The sequence below is a fragment of the Pelobates fuscus genome, chromosome 1 (genome assembly GCF_036172605.1).
Source record: "Pelobates fuscus isolate aPelFus1 chromosome 1, aPelFus1.pri, whole genome shotgun sequence".
NCBI classification, from domain to species: Eukaryota; Metazoa; Chordata; class Amphibia; order Anura; family Pelobatidae; genus Pelobates; species Pelobates fuscus.
Genome location: NC_086317.1, coordinates 3,375,366 through 3,396,908, shown reverse-complemented (window position 1 = coordinate 3,396,908; position 21,543 = coordinate 3,375,366). Strand labels below are relative to the sequence as shown.

The window sequence follows — 21,543 nt, the reverse complement described above, 5'->3', positions numbered from 1 at the left end:
ATTACAGCTGATTCTCTAATGACAGATCCCTTTTATTACAGCTGATTCTCTAATGACAGATCCCTTTTATTACAGCTGATTCTCTAATGACAGATCCCTTTTATTAAGTGTTCTTGCATAGCAAGACCACTTAATGTTATCTCACATATATATTATTATTATTCTTATTATAGCCAAATTTGACACCCTAACTCCTCCCACAGTTTTTACACTACATAGACAAAAATTTACCAAAACGTGCAGATTGTTCCCGATCGCGTTGCTATTACTTTGTGGAACGTTTCGCTGAATGGTTCTCGGAATATCGTCGTTCTTGTGGCGAAATTGTAGATTATGCTAACGTAGTGTACCTATAATCTTAATTTTAATAATGACAGGAGGCGAGTATTTTGCATAACTTTCTTTACTTTATGCCTCCAGCAGCACAAGTCAATCAGAAAACTTTAAACCAATCAGTAACCAGCATCACATCTATATAATGCCCTGACAGTCACATGATTTCCTCTTTCTTTGATGCGAAAACAGTCCATTATAACGTCAGGGAATTCAAATAACAGTCCTGAGTAACGTGTAGAACATAACTTGTAACGAGGCTTGAAACCTTCCAGCTTTATCTTGATCTTTATCTTTATGATGGTTACTCTGAAAAGAACAGAAATACGTGAAAGGTGATGGAACCCAACTGATGTCCACATTAAATCCAGTATTATATGTATCTATATTTATATTACGTTAATATACTAAAACATTAAACAACCGTAGAATACTTTAATAATCGCCACGGCTGAAACACCCGTCAACCAAATAAGCATCCCATAAAATATACTGAAATATCCAAAATCTTATAATTAGACTGAAGATGACAACCAGAAAATAGAATTTCCCAGAGTATAGGGAGGGAAACAGGGAGGGAAAATACTCGCCTCCTGTCATTATTAAAATTAAGATTATAGGTACACTACGTTAGCATAATCTACAATTTTATCACATGACAGGAGGCTTCGTATTTTGCATTTTTAAAGCTGTGGTATGAGCGAAAAGGATGCGTGTGTGGTTGACGAAAATATACGGAAGTTGTCTCGCCGCGTCCGATTCGCCACCCGTAAAAATTATAGAGGCCCCCCTGAAGGCCTGAGAAGCGGCCGTGCCTCGTACCGAATGAGTACCTAAAGCACGTCTCCACTCCCGTTAACGATAACCACCAGTGAACCCATCCAGACAGAGTGTTCATGGAAACTGGCTTGTATGGTTGTTATAAATCCCGCAGATGTCTTACTGTGTCAATCTAAGTGATGTCGGGATCTCCATATAACCGAACACCGCTATAACTGCACAAAGACGGGGAGACCGCCGGGAACCGGGTAAAATGCGGACGCGAAAGGGATTAGTTCTACGAAACATCGTAGAGGTCCTCCCTTCTGGTGATACCGAAAAACCATTTACGTCGACCTCCAGAGTATCTGATACCCGACGAAAAAAATCTAACGTAACGTGATTATGACTGACGGTTGACGGAGGGATAGGTTCGTGTTATCAGACTAGTTTCGAAAACCCCAATCAAAGTCTCACAACAGTGAAACTTTAACTCATGGTTCTGGACCGTACGTTACCCCGTGGAAAAACGACCTATGAAAAGGTTCTTGATCGACCGGAGTGTCGTGAATCGTACTATGCGCTGTCGAACTAACGGAGCGGAACCCGTTAATGGAGCGGTCGGATCGTGTCGATCGGCCCGTCGTGAAAATTATGAGCAAGATTCAACATCGAGGTAGATAGGGGTAGTAAAAAAGACCGTAGTCCCTTTCCATACCCCAGTGACTTCCAAGTGTTCCATGTGGATAAGTTATTTCGGGGAATACCTGTTGTCCATGAGTCCCATGACTCTAGTTGGTTGCGATAGTCCCTTGACATACCAGTCTCCCTTGAAGGACACCAATTCACCAACTCTAGCCGCCCCTGCATTAACAATTGATGATGATGTTCTCCCTTTTGATCTGCCCGAAGGCAAGTTAGAACTGAAGAAGCAGAGGATGATCCGAATTAAAGACAAATCATTCTAGGTGTCACGCTTAGCTCCTTTACCTCTGTAATGAGTGCTATCGAAGTCCTTGCCATTCTGATCCCAATTTCATAGGTGTGCCCGGATCTCAGGCAGCGAGCTTTCAGTCGATGTCTGGCCTGTCCGTGAAGTGGTCATGGGAAATAGTCAAGGTACTATGGAGCCTTTCCGCCATATCCGTCGCATTTCCTTACGAAAAATCGCTATCGCTGATGTGGAAAAAGTGCAATCCGTCCAAGGTGGAATCTATTCCGAAGTAGAGGTACGTAGTTACTCGGAGCTGGAGTCGAACCGACTCCGCTCTGTTCATTATGAATCCCAACAATTCCAGAAACTGTAACAATAAATCTCGTTTGTATACGCAGTTAGGAATTGGGCTTGCAAAGGTCAGCAAGTTGACTAGGTATGCTACAGCGGATACCCTTTGCTCCTCAGTGCGTCCTGACCAGCTTCCAAAACTTCTTGAGGTACTATGTGAGCCAATAGGTAAGTGTCCTTTCAAATCTTACCTTGCAAAACCCTTTGGAGGAGCAGGTCTCCTAACAGGTGTATACCTTCCTTCTTGAGATGTCAGTACGTCCCAAAGCCATTGGGTTGGCCTATGTTGATGACTAGGTGAGAGTCTCCTGTCTTCTTCTTTACTACTTTTACGTGGACCTCGGTCTGATCGGGGCATAGATATCCCTGTAGTGACACCGAGCTCCCTGTTGAGGACTATCTTGTACGTTCCTAGATGACATGGCCATTCCATCCTGAGCTTGTTTCGTACTTCTTTTCCCCGAAGCCGGAGGTTGGCAAGGTGTGCCCGGTGCTTCGGCAAACCCCTTTCGGGTGATCCTGGGTGTCTGGTGGTGCGCGAGTCAACCAAGGTTTTCCAGTGTGCCAAAGGAAACTTTTCTTGCCAGGCGCATTCTGTCACTTTCCCTCTACCGATGAAGACTCTCCCTTCTCTATGATTTCCAGAGAAGGGGGGGGGGGGGGGATGGAGTCCTCGTCCCCTGATGATGGAGTCTGAGATGTTCAATGTGTAGGATGTTCTGAGAGACGGTTCCGCTAAGTCGTGGTTTTCTCTTTCCCCATTGGGGAAGTCGCGTTGGGCCATTCCCATGGTGCTTAGGTGGTAGGATGCCCGACTTGTTAGTCAGCCCCCTGGAGAGGGCTTCTTCACTTGGAAATTGTTCGGTGAATTGAGGGAAATCCGACCTGTTGGTTCACACCCTTTCGGTTTGTGGAGTCAGGATCGTATAACAGTACGCTTATTGTCACTCAGTGTGCCTCTGTGTATAACCGGGGTCACCCAGCATTTTGATTAATTGGTACCACTTTCGCAGGATCTGGGCAGTTGTCTGAGCATGAGGACACTCTCCGTAGGACCGGGACGTACCCGGGTATGGGAGACGTGAAAGTCTCCCTATGTATAATCCAATGGTTCATCCTTATATGTCCTAGAATTGTGGAGTTTGGCGGTATAGTGGGTTCTCCTTCTCGGTTAAGGGAAGGGCGTACGGGTCCTCCAATTGAAACATGGAGGTGTCGGCACACATGCCTGTAGTGTGCCCTGGTCTTGTTGGGACCCTCTTCCGGTCTGTGGGGGTACCGAGACAGGTGTCAGGTATGGTAATACACTTATAGTCACTAGTGGGTCTCCACCTACAGCTGGGGTTCACCCAGAACTGTTTCCATCAATACCACTTAGAGATTTCCTGGAGTGGCCTGAGGAGGGGGTCGCCCTCAATAAGACCGGGATGAACGGTCAGAAATGTCGGGACGTAAGCCCGTATGGGGGTACGGTAGTCTCCAAATTATCCAATGGGTCACCCTTATTGGATATAGTACTGTGGAGCTTTGGCAGCACCGTGAGCTCTCCTTCTTGGTGCTGTCGACATACCTGTATCCATTGTGTAACAGATCGTACTCCGTGGTTATCAGCCCGTCCAAGGGCGTGGGGATTAGACCTCAATATCTATATGTCCCTAGCCATTCCGGGTCTAGGCTGGGTTCTCTGACTTCCTGAGGTATGTCTTACCAGTCCTCCTCCTCCGAGGGCGAGTCCTCTGCCCTCCATTCGTCTATGATTTCTAAGGACAGTGGAGATAATGGTTCCTCATCCCCTGATGGGGGTCTTGTGGAGTGTCTGACACAAAGGTAGTATGATTCTTCCCGTCTGTGGGGAGACAGAGTATACGTCAGTGCGTATGTAGCTACACAGTGGCTTCCACATACAACTGGGGGACACCCAGGTATCATGTAATCAGTACCACTAGGAATTTGACTAGTGGTCTGAAGAGGGGTCACCCTCTTATCGACCGGGGTGAACGGTCTTAAATGTTGGGCCGGAGCCCGGTAATGGTCGGGACGGAGCCCGGTAATGGTCGGGACGGAGCCCGGTAATGGTCGGGACGGAGCCCGGTAATGGTCGGGACGGAGCCCGGTAATGGTCGGGATGGAGCCCGGTAATGGGAGGTATCGAAGACCTCAGTACGCTTTCACCCTTGTGTATGGAATTTTGTGGAAATTTTGCCATTGTGGATTGTGCGTACTTCGTTATAAGCCCTAGATTGGGCGTGGTGGTCACCCTTTGTAAAACAAAATTGTCATTTCGGATAATGCCAGATTTTTTGTTGTTGTTGTTTGTTTGTTTGTAATGATTTCTGGGTAGTTCTTCAGTGGTTTATACCAATCCTCATTGCCTTCTGTGAGTGTTCACCCGATTGGGCAGTGCAGCCTGATGGGAGTTGTTCCTGGTTTGGTGCAATATAATCCCAATGGTAAGTTACCTGCAGTGGCCCTTTAGCACAGAGTTGCAGGGGTTAACTGCAGTGAGAAGTGTGCTTAGCCTGATGGGAGTTGTTCCTGGTTTGGTGCAATACAATTCTAATGGTAAGTTATCTGCAGTGGCCCTTTAGCACAGAGTTGCAGGGGTTAACTGCAGTTAGAAGTGTGTTAAGCCTGGTGGGAGTTGTTCCTGGCTTGGTGTAATACAATCCCAATGGTAAGTTACCTGCAGTGGCCATTTAGCACAGAGTTGCAGGGGTTAACTGCAGTGAGAAGTGTGCTTAGCCTGATGGGAGTTGTTCCTGGCTTGGTGTAATACAATCCCAATGGTAAGTTACCTGCAGTGGCCATTTAGCACATAGTTGCAGGGGTTAACTGCAGTGAGAAGTGTGCTTAGCCTGATGGGAGTTGTTCCTGGTTTGGTGCAATACAATCCTAATGGTAAGTTATCTGCAGTGGCCCTTTAGCACAGAGTTGCAGGGGTTAACTGCAGTGATAAGTGTGTTAAGCCTGATGTGGGGAGTGTGTTTAGTTTTTACACCTTATATTATGTGGCAAAACTTTATTTCCGACAATGTCCAGCATTTTGACACTTCACCTTTAAAACTAGGTGAGGTGTCCTGTGGGTAGGACCAATTTATTCAGGTAACTCTTAATGGCACATAAAACATTTATAGAAGCAGAAAAAACTATGTGCCAGTTCGTGGGAATCACGAACTGGCGAAACTAAGATGGCCGCCGAGGATCTCGTGGTATCGCGAGATCCAAGATGGCCGCCGTTCGCGCGCAAAATTGCCGCGCAGTCCGCGATCGCGGCCCGCGATTGCGGTCCGACGGTATCGGTCGGTGCCCCCTCGCGCCCCCCTACCCACCCCTCGGTACCCTGGGACTCTTGGAGAAGCCTGGAGGTCCCGCGCGATCGCGGTAAAATGCCGCGAATCGCGAGGGACAAACAGGCAAGCAGGCAGACAGCAACAGATCCCAGCAGGGGAAAAAACAGTGGGGAAAAAAACACCTTACAGTCCAGGGAGAAGGATGGGTACAGCAGAGAGAAGTAGAGGAGGCAGATGAAAGAGGGGGGCCCCAGACAGGGGGGAAATTAAAGGACCACTCTAGTGCCAGGAAAACATACTCGTTTTCCTGGCACTAGAGTGCCCTGAGGGTGCCCCCACCCTCAGGGACCCACTCCCGCCCGGCTCTGGAAAGGGGAAAGGGGTAAAAACTTACCTTTTTCCAGCGCTGGGCGGAGAGATCTCCTCCTGCTCTCCTCCTCCGACCTGCCTCTTCTCCTCCCCGTCGGCTGAATGCGCACGCGCGGCAAGAGCTGCGCGCGCATTCAGCCGGTCACATAGGAAAGCATTCTCAATGCTTTCCTATGGACGCTGGCGTGCTCTCACTGTGAAAATCACAGTGAGAAGCACGCAAGCGCCTCTAGCGGCTGTCAATGAGACAGCCACTAGAGGACATAGGGGGAAGGCTTAACCCATTCACAAACATAGCAGTTTCTCTGAAACTGCTATGTTTATGAAAAAATGGGTTAACCCTAGAAGGACCTGGCACCCAGACCACCTCATTAAGCTGAAGTGGTCTGGGTGCCTAGAGTGGTCCTTTAAAAGGTACAATGCCAAAACAATTTAAAGAGACCACAAAATAAATTTGCATTATATATATAAAACAGTTGAGAGCTTAATACTCTGACCTGTGCCTTGGCTGGAAGCAGCAAAGAAAGAGGAAGTCATGTGACTGTCAGGGCTTTATATAGATGTGATGCTGGTTACTGATTGGTTTAAAGTTTTCTGATTGACTTGTGCTGCTGGAGGCATAAAGTAAAGAAAGTTATGCAAAATACGAAGCCTCCTGTCATGTGATAAAATTTGTCCCATAGGAATGAATGGCAAAGCTAGAGTGGGAGCTGGCAAAAGCTGAAAAATCAGGACATGATTTCTAAACTGCCACCACTCCCTCATTTTCAGGCCCACCTACACAAATCTTATATCAAAACGTTCAGCTATCCCTGCTGCCACTAAAAATGTCCACAGCTAAGCCATAGTCCTGATAGTTTTCACAATATGACCATTTGTTTGCAACTCACGCAGTCCATTGACATTCATTGAAACTCCACTCTGCAAAGCTCACATTTGAAGGGCAATTTCTAAACTGCGACTGTGCCTTCATTGTTAATATCTCAGAGACATACTATCCATCAAGATGTAGGTCTGGATCTTGTGATTCTCACAATATAAAGCTCTTTGCTGTAGGATTTATAGTTTTTAAAATACGACCGTTTGAAGATGGCAACCGCAAAAATACTCTGATCTGTGCAAGGCTGCAGCAGCAAGTGATGTCATAGACAAAGCGATTTTCACACCTGCTAATGTTTTTATAAATGTATGTTTTAACCCCTTAAGGACCGCTGACGGTTCAGGACCGTCAGCGGTAAAACGTGCGTTTGGACCGCTGACGGTCCTGAACCGTCATAGCGGTTTTGGGCAACTTACCTGATCGCCGTCGGTCCCACGGCGGCGATCAGCTCTCCTCCCGGTCCAGGGGGACTGCCTGTCTGCCCGGGCAGTCCCCCCTCGGCAGATCAGGACCCCACGGCCATGTGATCACTCGATCACATGACCGCAATAGGGGTCTTTGTATCTGCCTGCAGGGGGACTGTCTGTGCTGACAGGCAGTCTCCCTGCAAGTAAAAAATCATAAAATAAAGTAAAAAAAAAAAAAATCAGTGTAAAAAAAATTATAATATGTGTATATATATATGATATATATACATGTATTATATCTATATATACCTATATATATGTATATATATCATATATATAATGTCACACTAAGTGTATTTTTATATTTATATATACGTATATTAATATAAAAATACACTTATATTTAAATTACACACGAATATATACAATATATATAATAACTATATATATGGTATATATATATTATTATAAAATACAAATAATATGTTAATAAAAATAAATAACAAAAAATAAAAATAATTTTTAATAATTAAAAAAAAATTATATATATATATTCAATTTTATTCTAACAGTATTTTGATATTGATATATATATATTTATATCAAAATACACTTAGAATGTAATGATATATATATCTATGTATGTATAAATAAATAAAAATAATACGAAATATACATATGTCCATATACATAATTACATAAATAATTTCATAAATATACACGTAGACGTCAAATATATAAATATGTATATATATTAAAATTCTACGTGCATATTTATGTAATATTTTTACCTAATTAAGTAATTTTAATGATTGCAATTTGAGGGACCTGCCTGCCAACCCAGGCCAAAAGTCCAGAGAATTTAATTTGCTAGCACTGTGCTTAACCCTGTAACTTTCTATGACACCCTAAATCCTGTACATGGGGGTACTGTTTTACTCGGGAGACTTCGCTGAACACAAATATTAGTGTTTCAAAACAGTAAAACATATCACAGCGATGATATTGTCAGTGAAAGTGAAGTTTTTTGCATTTTTCACACACAAACAGCTCTTTCACTGAGGATATTATTGCTGTGATATATTTTACTGTTCTGATACACTAATATTTGTGTTCAGCGAAGTCTCCTGAGTATAACAGTACCCCACATGTAGAGGTTTTATAGTGTTTGTGAAAGTTACAGGGTCAAATATAAGGCTTGATTTTACTTTTTTTTTTTTTATTGAAATTTGTCAGATTGGTTAGGTTGCCTTTGAGAGCGTATGGTAGCCAAGGAATGAGAATTAGCCCCATGATGGCATACCATTTGCAAAAGAAGACAACCCAAGGTATTGCAAATGGGGTATGTTCAGCCTTTTTTAGTAGCCACTTAGTCACAAACACCGGCCAAAGTTAGCGTTTTTTGCATTTTTAACACACAAACAAATATAAATGCTAACTTTGGCCAGTGTTTGTGACTAGGTGGCTACTAAAAAAGACTGGACATACCCCATTTTAAATACCCTGGGTTGTCTACTTTAAAAAATATGTACATGTTAGGTGTGTTTCGGGGATTTATGACAGATAACGGTGTAACAATGTCACTATTGATACATTTAAAATATATATATATTGAAACAGCAATTTCCTACTTGTATTTATAGGCCTATAACTTGCAAAAAAAAGCAATAAAGCATGTAAACACTGGGTGTTTTTAAACTCGGGACAACATTTTGAATCTATTTAGCAGTTTTTTTCATTAGCTTTTGTAGATAAGTAAAAGATTTTTCAAGTAAAAGTCCAAAAACATGTTTTTTTTTTTTATTTTTCACCATATTTCATTATTTTTTTAAAATACAATATATGACATAATATAAATACTGGTATGTAAAGAAAGCCCTTCTTGTCGTGAAAAAAACAATATATAACTTGTATGGGAACCGTAAATGAGAGAGCGGAAAATTACAGCTAAACACAAACACCACAAAAGTGTTAAAACTGCTCTGGTCCTTAACGTACAAACATCGCAAAAACAGGCCGGTCCTGAAGGGGTTAATGTAACTGTGCAACAACGTTGCAATTAACCCCTTCAGGACCGGCCTGTTTTTGCGATGTTTGTACGTTAAGGACCAGAGCAGTTTTAACACTTTTGTGGTGTTTGTGTTTAGCTGTAATTTTCCGCTCTCTCATTTACGGTTCCCATACAAGTTATATATTGTTTTTTTCACGACAAGAAGGGCTTTCTTTACATACCAGTATTTATATTATGTCATATATTGTATTTAAAAAAAATAATAAAATATGGTGAAAAAAAAACAAAAAAAACATGTTTTTGGACTTTTACTTGAAAAATCTTTTACTTATCTACAAAAGCTAATGAAAAAAACTGCTAAATAGATTCAAAATTTTGTCCCGAGTTTAAAAACACCCAGTGTTTACATGCTTTATTGCTTTTTTTTGCAAGTTATAGGCCTATAAATACAAGTAGGAAATTGCTGTTTCAATATATATTTATTTTAAATGTATCAATAGTGACCTTGTAACACCGTTATCTGTCATAAATCCCCGAAACACACCTAACATGTACATATTTTTTAAAGTAGACAACCCAGGGTATTCAAAATGGGGTATGTCCAGTCTTTTTTAGTAGCCACCTAGTCACAAACACTGGCCAAAGTTAGCATTTATATTTGTTTGTGTGTTAAAAATGCAAAAAACGCTAACTTTGGCCGGTGTTTGTGACTAAGTGGCTACTAAAAAAAGCTGAACATACCCCATTTGCAATACCTTGGGTTGTCTTCTTTTGCAAATGGTATGCCATCATGGGGCTAATTCTCATTCCTTGGCTACCATACGCTCTCAAAGGCAACCTAACCAATCTGACAAATTTCAATAAAAAAAAAAAAAAGTAAAATCAAGCCTTATATTTGACCCTGTAACTTTCACAAACACTATAAAACCTCTACATGTGGGGTACTGTTATACTCAGGAGACTTCGCTGAACACAAATATTAGTGTATCAGAACAGTAAAATATATCACAGCAATAATATCCTCAGTGAAAGAGCTGTTTGTGTGTGAAAAATGCAAAAAATTTCACGTTCACTGACAATATCATCGCTGTGATATGTTTTACTGTTTTGAAACACTAATATTTGTGTTCAGCGAAGTCTCCCGAGTAAAACAGTACCCCCATGTACAGGATTTAGGGTGTCATAGAAAGTTACAGGGTTAAACACAGTGCTAGCAAATTAAATTATCTGGACTTTCGGCCTGGGTTGGCAGGCAGGTCCCTCAAATTGCAATCATTAAAATTACTTAATTAGGTAAAAATATTACATAAATATGCACGTAGAATTTTAATATATATACATATTTATATATTTGACGTCTACGTGTATATTTATGAAATTATTTATGTAATTATGTATGTAGACATATGTATATTTCGTATTATTTTTATTTATTTATTTATACATAGATATATATATCATTACATTCTAAGTGTATTTTGATATAAATATATATATATCAATATCAAAATACTGTTAGAATAAAACTGAATATATATATATAATTTTTTTTTAATTATTAAAAATTATTTTTATTTTTTGTTATTTATTTTTATTAACATATTATTTGTATTTTATAATAATATATATATACCATATATATATAGTTATTATATATATTGTATATATTCGTGTGTAATTTAAATATAAGTGTATTTTTATAATTATATACGTATATATAAATATAAAAATACACTTAGTGTGACATTATATATATGATATATATACATATATTATATATAGGTATATATAGATATAATACATGTATATATATCATATATATACACATATTATAATTTTTTTTACACTGATTTTTTTTTTTTTTACTTTATTTTATGATTTTTTACTTGCAGGGAGACTGCCTGTCAGCACAGACAGTCCCCCTGCAGGCAGATACAAAGACCCCTATTGCGGTCATGTGATCGAGTGATCACATGGCCGTGGGGTCCTGATCTGCCGAGGGGGGACTGCCCGGGCAGACAGGCAGTCCCCCTGGACCGGGAGGAGAGCTGATCGCCGCCGTGGGACCGACGGCGATCAGGTAAGTAGCCCAAAACCGTTATGACGGTTCAGGACCGTCAGCGGTCCAAACGCACGTTTTACCGCTGACGGTCCTGAACCGTCAGCGGTCCTTAAGGGGTTAAATGTGCTATATAAATAATAACAGTTACTCCGCCCACTCCAGTTGTAGACTACTGGTGGAGGCAAGAACACTTCACACAATTTCCCCAGAAATTGTAGCTTTTCTAGTTACAGCTGATTCTCTAATGACAGATCCCTTTTATCACAGCCGATTCTCTAATGACAGATCCCTTTTATTACAGCTGATTCTCTAATGACAGATCCCTTTTATTACAGCTGATTCTCTAATGACAGATCCCTTTTATTACAGCTGATTCTCTAATGACAGAGCCCTTTTATTACAGCCGATTCTCTAATGACAGATCCCTTTTATTACAGCTGATTCTCTAATGACAGATCCCTTTTATCACAGCCGATTCTCTAATGACAGATCCCTTTTATTACAGCCGATTCTCTAATGACAGATCCCTTTTATTACAGCCGATTCTCTAATGACAGAGCCCTTTTATTACAGCCGATTCTCTAATGACAGATCCCTTTTATTACAGCTGATTCTCTAATGACAGATCCAGTTTATCACAGCCGATTCTCTAATGACAGATCCCTTTTATTACAGCTGATTCTCTAATGACAGATCCCTTTTATTACAGCTGATTCTCTAATGACAGAGCCCTTTTATTACAGCCGATTCTCTAATGACAGATCCCTTTTATTACAGCTGATTCTATGACACATCCCTTTTATTACAGCTGATTCTCTAATGACAGAGCCCTTTTATTACAGCCGATTCTCTAATGACAGATCCCTTTTATTACTGCTGATTCTCTAATGACAGATCCCTTTTATCACAGCCGATTCTCTAATGACAGATCCCTTTTATTACAGCTGATTCTCTAATGACAGATCCCTTTTATTACAGCTGATTCTCTAATGACAGAGCCCTTTTATTACAGCCGATTCTCTAATGACAGATCCCTTTTATTACAGCTGATTCTCTAATGACAGATCCCTTTTATCACAGCCGATTCTCTAATGACAGATCCCTTTTATTACAGCTGATTCTCTAATGACAGATCCCTTTTATTACAGGTGATTCTCTAATGACAGAGCTCTTTTATTACAGCCGATTCTCTAATGACAGATCCCTTTTATTACAGCTGATTCTCTAATGACAGATCCCTTTTATCACAGCCGATTCTCTAATGACAGATCCCTTTTATTACAGCTGATTCTCTAATGACAGATCCCTTTTATTACAGCTGATTCTCTAATGACAGATCCCTTTTATCACAGCCGATTCTCTAATGACAGATCCCTTTTATTACAGCTGATTCTCTAATGACAGATCCCTTTTATTACAGCTGATTCTCTAATGACAGAGCCCTTTTATTACAGCCGATTCTCTAATGACAGATCCCTTTTATTACAGCTGATTCTCTAATGACAGATCCCTTTTATCACAGCCGATTCTCTAATGACAGATCCCTTTTATTACAGCTGATTCTCTAATGACAGATCCCTTTTATTACAGCCGATTCTCTAATGACAGATCCCTTTTATTACAGCCGATTCTCTAATGACAAATCCCTTTTATCACAGCCGATTCTCTAATGACAGATCCCTTTTATTACAGCTGATTCTCTAATGACAGATCCCTTTTATTACAGCTGATTCTCTAATGACAGAGCCCTTTTATCACAGCCGATTCTCTAATGACATATCCCTTTTATTACAGCTGATTCTCTAATGACAGATCCCTTTTATTACAGCCGATTCTCTAATGACAGATCCCTTTTATTACAGCTGATTCTCTAATGACAAATCCCTTTTATCACAGCCGATTCTCTAATGACAGATCCCTTTTATTACAGCTGATTCTCTAATGACAGATCCCTTTTATTACAGCCGCTTCTCTAATGACAGATCCCTTTTATTACAGCTGATTCTCTAATGACAGATCCCTTTTATTACAGCCGATTCTCTAATGACAGAGACCTTTTATTACAGCCGATTCTCTAATGACAGAGCCCTTTTATTACAGCCAATTCTCTAATGACAGAGCCCTTTTATTACAGCCGATTCTCTAATGATAGATCCCTTTTATTACAGCCGATTCTCTAATGACAGATCCCTTTTATTACAGCCGATTCTCTAATGACAGAGCCCTTTTATTACAGCCGATTCTCTAATGACAGAGCCCTTTTATTACAGCCGATTCTCTAATGACAGAGCCCTTTTATTACAGCCGATTCTCTAATGATAGATCCCTTTTATTACAGCCGATTCTCTAATGACAGAGCCCTTTTATTACAGACGATTCTCTAATGACAGATCCCTTTTATTACAGCTGATTCTCTAATGACAGATCCCTTTTATCACAGCCGATTCTCTAATGACAGAGCCCTTTTATTACAGCCGATTCTCTAATGACAGAGCCCTTTTATTACAGCCGATTCTCTAATGATAGATCCCTTTTATTACAGCCGATTCTCTAATGACAGAGCCCTTTTATTACAGATGATTCTCTAATGACAGAGCCCTTTTATCACAGCTGATTCTCTAATGATAGATCCCTTTTATTACAGCCGATTCTCTAATGACAGAGCCCTTTTATTACAGCCGACAGATCCCTTTTACCTACAGTTAGTTCTCGAATGACAGATCCCTTTTACCACAGCCAGTTCTATAATGACAGATCCCTTTTACCTCCAGCCGATTCTCTAATGACAGATCCCTTTTACCTCCATCCGGTTCTATTTATCACAGCCGACTCTCTAATGACAGATCTCTTTTATCACAGACGATTCTCTAATGACAGATCCCTTTATTCACAGCCGATTCTCTAATGACAGAACCCTTTTATCACAGCCGATTCTATAATGACAGATCCCTTTTACCTCCAGCCGATTCTCTAATGACAGATCCCTTTTACCTCCATCCGGTTCTATTTATCACAGCCGACTCTCTAATGACAGATCCCTTTATTCAGAGCCGATTCTCTAATGACAGAGCCCTTTTATCACAGCCGATTCTATAATGACAGATCCCTTTTACCTCCAGACGATTCTCTAATGACAGATCCCTTTTACCTCCAGCCGGTTCTATAATGACAGATCCCTTTTACCTCCAGCCGGTTCTATAATGACAGATCCCTTTTACCTCCAGCCGGTTCTATAATGACAGATCCCTTTTACCTCCAGCCGATTCTCTAATGACAGATCCCTTTTACCTCCATCCGGTTCTATTTATCACAGCCGACTCTCTAATGACAGATCCCTTTATTCAGAGCCGATTCTCTAATGACAGAGCCCTTTTATCACAGCCGATTCTATAATGACAGATCCCTTTTACCTCCAGACGATTCTCTAATGACAGATCCCTTTTACCTCCAGCCGGTTCTATAATGACAGATCCCTTTTACCTCCAGCCGGTTCTATAATGACAGATCCCTTTTACCTCCAGCCGGTTCTATAATGACAGATCCCTTTTACCTCCAGCCGGTTCTATAATGACAGATCCCTTTTACCTCCAGCCGATTCTCTAATGACAGATCCCTTTTACCTCCATCCGGTTCTATTTATCACAGCCGACTCTCTAATGACAGATCCCTTTATTCAGAGCCGATTCTCTAATGACAGAGCCCTTTTATCACAGCCGATTCTATAATGACAGATCCCTTTTACCTCCAGACGATTCTCTAATGACAGATCCCTTTTACCTCCAGCCGGTTCTATAATGACAGATCCCTTTTACCTCCAGCCGGTTCTATAATGACAGATCCCTTTTACCTCCAGCCGGTTCTATAATGACAGATCCCTTTTACCTCCAGCCGGTTCTATAATGACAGATCCCTTTTACCTCCAGCCGATTCTCTAATGACAGATCCCTTTTACCTCCATCCGGTTCTATTTATCACAGCCGACTCTCTAATGACAGATCCCTTTTACCTCCATCCGGTTCTATTTATCACAGCCGACTCTCTAATGACAGATCCCTTTTACCTCCATCCGGTTCTATTTATCCAGCCGACTCTCTAATGACAGATCCCTTTTATCACAGATGAGCTGAAAGCTGGACCGCTTGGATGATCTGGATCCCAGTGTAGAGAGTGAGAAGAGCCGCTTCAGTTAGTAGTCCATACGAATCCTGTAAATGTAGAACAATCCCACTAGCTATTTTACAGCTAGGATACTCTTTCCCCCACAAAACGAGTCGAGGCTGCGATTTGAAGGTCAAACAAGAACTGATTTTAATGGCACACAGGGATCGGTATTTATACAAAATCCCAGGTCCAGGGACAGCCCCCTCTGGACCTGATGGGATACAGGGATAACACAAGGGATCAACCAATGAGAATACAATGTATCATTTGAAATTGCTACCGCCCAGCTTGGAGATAATGAATCCAACGGCTATGACAATACAATTATCTCCAAGCGCCCAAACACCATGTTTTTATTACACACAAAAAAACTGGTTAAAAATATATAACTTCAACATTTTTAGTTAAAATTCAGGACTTTCACCATTAATTCTATAGCCCCGGTCTGGGTGTAATAGTTTACCGAAGAGCGCCTCAAACCCACGAACCATATGCTTAGTTTCTTCGTTACAAAGTCCGTTCGCATATTTGGTCCCTGAGCCTGAGATGGCGGCCATGTTTTTGAGTGATTCAATGGGCAGCGGGACCTCGGCATCAAACTCGTGGAACGAGTACTGGCCAGAGTTGTGCACGAAGACCCCGCTCTCTGGCTGGATGTTTCAGCTGTTCGGGAGACGAACGTAGACCGCCGTGAAGGGGGTACTTAACCTGCGGTTAACCGCAACACTCAACATTCTAATTGAGGCAACATGCCAGGCTGTAGGTGGTCCCAGTTTGTGACCCTTTTGGTAGTTTGACTATCGGGAGATACAGCACGAACGGGGATGCCCGGAGGCCGTCAATTAACCTGCGGTTAACCGCAGACCGCAACTCTCTGGGCGATCAAGTGATAACACGCTCCCCTCGCAGGGTGGTCGGCCGTTCGGTAGTTTGAAAGGTGACCGGGGTTAAGTGGCGGGACACACGCCAGAGACCGGGTGGTCCGTTATTCGTTTCACGAATCGGTGCAAGTAATCCGTTCGTGAGCAGAGTACAGGATGCAATTACCAAAGCCATATATAGCAAAGAACAACATAATGCTTGTCTGTAACAGTTTTGTAACAATTCTCTAATGACAGAGCCCTTTTATCACAGCCGATTCTCTAATGACAGATCCCTTTTATCACAGACGATTCTCTAATGACAGATCCCTTTTATCACAGACGATTCTCTAATGACAGATCCCTTTATTCACAGCCGATTCTCTAATGACAGAACCCTTTAACCACAGCCGGTTCAATAATGACAGATCCCTTTTACCTCCAGACGATTCTCTAATGAAAGATCCCTTTTACCTTCAGCCGGTTCTATAATGAAAGCTCCCTTTTACCCCAGGTGATTCTCTAATGACAGATCCCTTTTACGCCAGCAGATTCTCTATAACAGATCCCTTTTATCACAGCCAATTCTACAATGACAGATCCCTTTTACCTACAGTTAGTTCTTGAATGACAGATGCCTTTTACCTACAGTTTGTTCTTGAATGACAGATCCCTTTTATCACAGTTGATTCTTGTAAGGAAACCAAGTATATTTAAACCTCCTTCGGTAGTTTCCTCCCGAACCACCAGAGCATCAGTGAATATAGCTCTCCGTTCGGTAGTTAAAATAGACAAAGTTCATACGAATACAAATAGCTTCATAAGCATACGAATCCCCAAACATCAGGGGAAGCATACGAATCCCCAAACATCAGCCGAAGTCAAGAAGAAGGGTACAAATCGAACTGGCTTTAATGACCACACACAGGCTTTTATGCAAGTCCCCATGCAAGGGGGCATCCCACAGGGAGGGACACAGTATAACCAATCAAGTACAGTAAAAACATAAAACACTCCCAGCACAAACATACAATTCCCTCCCCTAGTCCTGGAGATAATCAAGTCTGATAAAGTAATAACTTGATTATCTCCAGGCAGAAAAATCACAATTTTCCCCAACATTCAGAACACCCCTTTATACACGGGGTATCCCCACAAATAATATGTCCCCTGATAGCCCCGATATGGGTGACCAACATATTCAAATTTCACCCAGATTGGTTCAGGGGTTCTCAAAAAGTGTGGAAGCTGCCCAAAACAGTTCCAGGAGTTTGGGTGTTTTTTCCGGTCTATTCAGAAAAAGGGAAAAAAATGAACAATTACACAAATGGATTCCCCTGGCTCTTAGCAGCGATTGTTCCCCTCATTCGTATGCACACATAGTACTGTGTGATATTTATTTACACACATTGTGACTTTTTATTTGACTCAATATTCTGTTTGATTTTTAAATAAATACATACATTTTTTGTACAAGTGCTAAATCATAGTATATGCATTAGTCCTTTATTGATATATTTATTTCTGAGCGCACATACTTTTTTACCCTTTTGAGCTACCACTCATTTATAGACGCTTGTGTATGTGTGTAGTTGCCAATCCCTAATATTTGTTATTCAATACACCTGATATCTCTATTTTTTCCCTCATTCGTATGCACAAAAGTACTGTACAGCGCTCTTCTAGCTAATCGGTACATATAGATCCAGCGTTCGTTTGTTTGAGATCGGTGTTCGGGAAGTCGAGTGTCCGATTTTAGTTCCAGACACTCAACGACCAAGTCCCGCTGCCTTTGTTCGTCTGAAAAAAGATGGCCGCGGTTTTCTCAGCCACGTGGCGTTCGGTAGTACGAACGCTGGCCGCACAGATAGAGGGTTCAATTGAAGCAGGCTTTGAAGTTTAATGAGCCAGGGGGTGGTCTTTGTTCGGTAGTTACATTTACCGAATGAATAGGGAAGAAATATTGAAATAAAAGAGGGATTTCTTCACAATTCTCTAATGACAGACCACTTTTACCCCAGTCAATTCTCTGACAGATCCCTTTTACCCCCAGCAGATTGTCTAATTACAGATCCATTTCACCTACAGATGTTTCTCTAATGACAGATCCATTTTACCTACAGCTAGTTATCGAATGACAGATCCCTTTTACCTCCAGCCGATTCTCTAATAACAGTTCCCTTTCACCCCAGCCAATTCTCTAATGAGAGATCCCTTTTACCTCCAGCCGATTCTCTAATAACAGTTCCCTTTCACCCCAGCCAATTCTCTAATGAGAGATCCCTTTTACCTCCAGCCGATTCCCTAATGAGAGATCCATTTTACCTCCAGCCGACTTCCTAATGAGAGATCCATTTTATCATAGACGATTCTCTAATGACAGATCCCTTTTACCCCAGTCAATTCTCTGACAGATTCCTTTTACCCCCAGCTGATTCTCTAATGGCAGATCCCTTTTACCCCTATTTGATTCTACGATGACAGATCCCTTTTACCCCCAGCTGATTCTCTAATGGCAGATCCCTTTTACCCCCATTTGATTCTATGCTGACAGATCCATTTTACCCCAGCTGATTCTCTGATGACAGATCCTTTTTACCCCAATTTGATTCTATATGACAGATCCCTTTTACCCCAGTCAATTCTCTGACAGATTCATTTTACCCCCAGCTGATTCTCTAATGGCAGATCCATTTTACCCCATTTGATTCTCTGATGACAGATCAATTTTACCCCAGCTGATTCTCTAATGGCAGATCCCTTTTACCCCCCATTTGATTCTATGATGACAGATCCCTTTTACCCCAGCTGATTCTCTGATGACAGATGCTTTTTACCCCAATTTGATTCTATGATAACAGATCCCTTTTACCCCCAGCTGATTCTCTAATGGCAGATCCCTTTTACCCCCATTTGATTCTATGATGACAGATCCATTTTACCCCAGCTGATTCTCTGATGACAGATCCTTTTTACCCCAATTTGATTCTATATGGCAGATCCATTTTACCCCAATTTGATTCTATGATGACAGATCCATTTTACCCCCAGTTGATTCTATGATGACAGATCCCTTTTACCCCCAGTTGATTCTCTGATGACAGATCCCTTTTACCCCCAGCTGATCGAGAATCCAGTTGAACTAATTGACAGCAACGTGGAGCTTAAAGCTCTGGACAGGATGGAGGAGGAAACAAGAGTCATTGGCTTCTTCAAGAGCGAGGACTCAGAGTGTAAGTACAGATTGTGAGAATTGTGAATTCATATTGTCACTGTGTGTGTTGACCATGCATGGGCACAGAGTGTGAGTATAAACTGAGCACACCACGTGTGAGTATAGACTGGGCACAGAGTGTGAGTATAAACTGAGCACACCACGTGTGAGTATAGACTGGGCACTGAGTGTGAGCATAGACCGGGCACTGAGTGTGAGCATAGACCGGGCACTGAGTGTGAGTATAGACTGGGGACAGTGAGTGTGAGTATAGACTGGGGACAGTGAGTGTGAGTATAGACTGGGCACAGAGTGTGAGTATAGACTGGGCACATAGTGTGAGTATAGACTGGGCACAGAGTGTGAGTATAGACTGGGCACAGAGTGTGAGTATAAACTGAGCACACCACGTGTGAGTATAGACTGGGCACAGAGTGTGAGTATAGACTGGGCACTGAGTGTGAGTATAGACTGGGCACTGAGTGTGAGCATAGACCGGACAGTGAGTGTGAGTATAGACTGGGGACAGTGAGTGTGAGTATAGACTGGGGACAGTGAGTGTGAGTATAGACTGGGCACAGAGTGTGAGTATAGACTGGGCACATAGTGTGAGTATAGACTGGGCACAGAGTGTGAGTATAAACTGAGCACACCACGTGTGAGTATAGACTGGGCACAGAGTGTGAGTATAAACTGAGCACACCACGTGTGAGCATAGACCGGGCACTGAGTGTGAGCATAGACCGGGCACTGAGTGTGAGCATAGACCGGGCACTGAGTGTGAGCATAGACCGGGCACTGAGTGTGAGCATAGACCGGGCACTGAGTGTGAGCATAGACCGGGCACTGAGTGTGAGTATAGACCGGGGACAGTGAGTGTGAGTATAGACTGGGGACAGGGAGTGTGAGTATAGACTGGGCACAGAGTGTGAGTATAGACTGGGCACAGAGTGTGAGTATAAACTGAGCACACCACGTGTGAGTATAGACTGGGCACAGAGTGTGAGTATAAACTGAGCACACCACGTGTGAGTATAGACTGGGCACAGAGTGTGAGTATAGACTGGGCACTGAGTGTGAGCATAGACCGGGCACTGAGTGTGAGCATAGACCGGGCACTGAGTGTGAGCATAGACCGGGCACTGAGTGTGAGTATAGACTGGGGACAGTGAGTGTGAGTATAGACTGGGGACAGTGAGTGTGAGTATAGACTGGGCACAGAGTGTGAGTATAGACTGGGCACAGAGTGTGAGTATAGACTGGGCACAGAGTGTGAGCATAGACCAGGCACTGAGTGTGAGCATAGACCAGGCACTGAGTGTGAGCATAGACCAGGCACTGAGTGTGAGCATAGACCAGGCACTGAGTGTGAGTATACACCGGGGACAGTGAGTGTGAGTATAGACTGGGGACAGTGAGTGTGAGTATAGACTGGGCACAGAGTGTGAGTATAGACTGGGTACAAAGAGTGTGAGCATAGACAGGGCACTGAGTGTGAGTATAGACCGGGGACAGTGAGTGTGAGTATATATTGGGCACAGAGTGTGAGTATAGACCCGGCACTGAGTGTGAGCATAGACCGGGCACTGAGTGTGAGCATAGACCGGGCACTGAGTGTGAGCATAGACCGGGCACTGAGTGTGAGCATAGACCGGGCACTGAGTGTGAGCATAGACCGGGCACAGAGTGTGAGTATAGACTGGGCACTGAGTGTGAGCATAGACCGGGCACTGAGTGTGAGCATAGACCGGGCACTGAGTGTGAGCATAGACCGGGCACTGAGTGTGAGCATAGACCGGGCACTGAGTGTGAGTATAGACCGGGGACAGTGAGTGTGAGTATAGACTGGGGACAGGGAGTGTGAGTATAGACTGGGCACAGAGTGTGAGTATAGACTGGGCACAGAGTGTGA

At 42.4% G+C, this 21,543-nt stretch overlaps 1 protein-coding gene across 1 annotated transcript in view; it reads left to right on the top strand.

Annotated features, from left to right (window-relative positions):
• CASQ2 (calsequestrin 2) overlaps positions 1-21,543 on the top strand; it is a 104,408-nt gene that overhangs the window by 19,184 nt on the left and 63,681 nt on the right. The window contains exon 4 of the mRNA XM_063445811.1: positions 19,539-19,650. Coding sequence (XP_063301881.1) covers positions 19,539-19,650 — 112 coding nt within the window. The remainder of the gene's footprint in view (positions 1-19,538; positions 19,651-21,543) is intronic.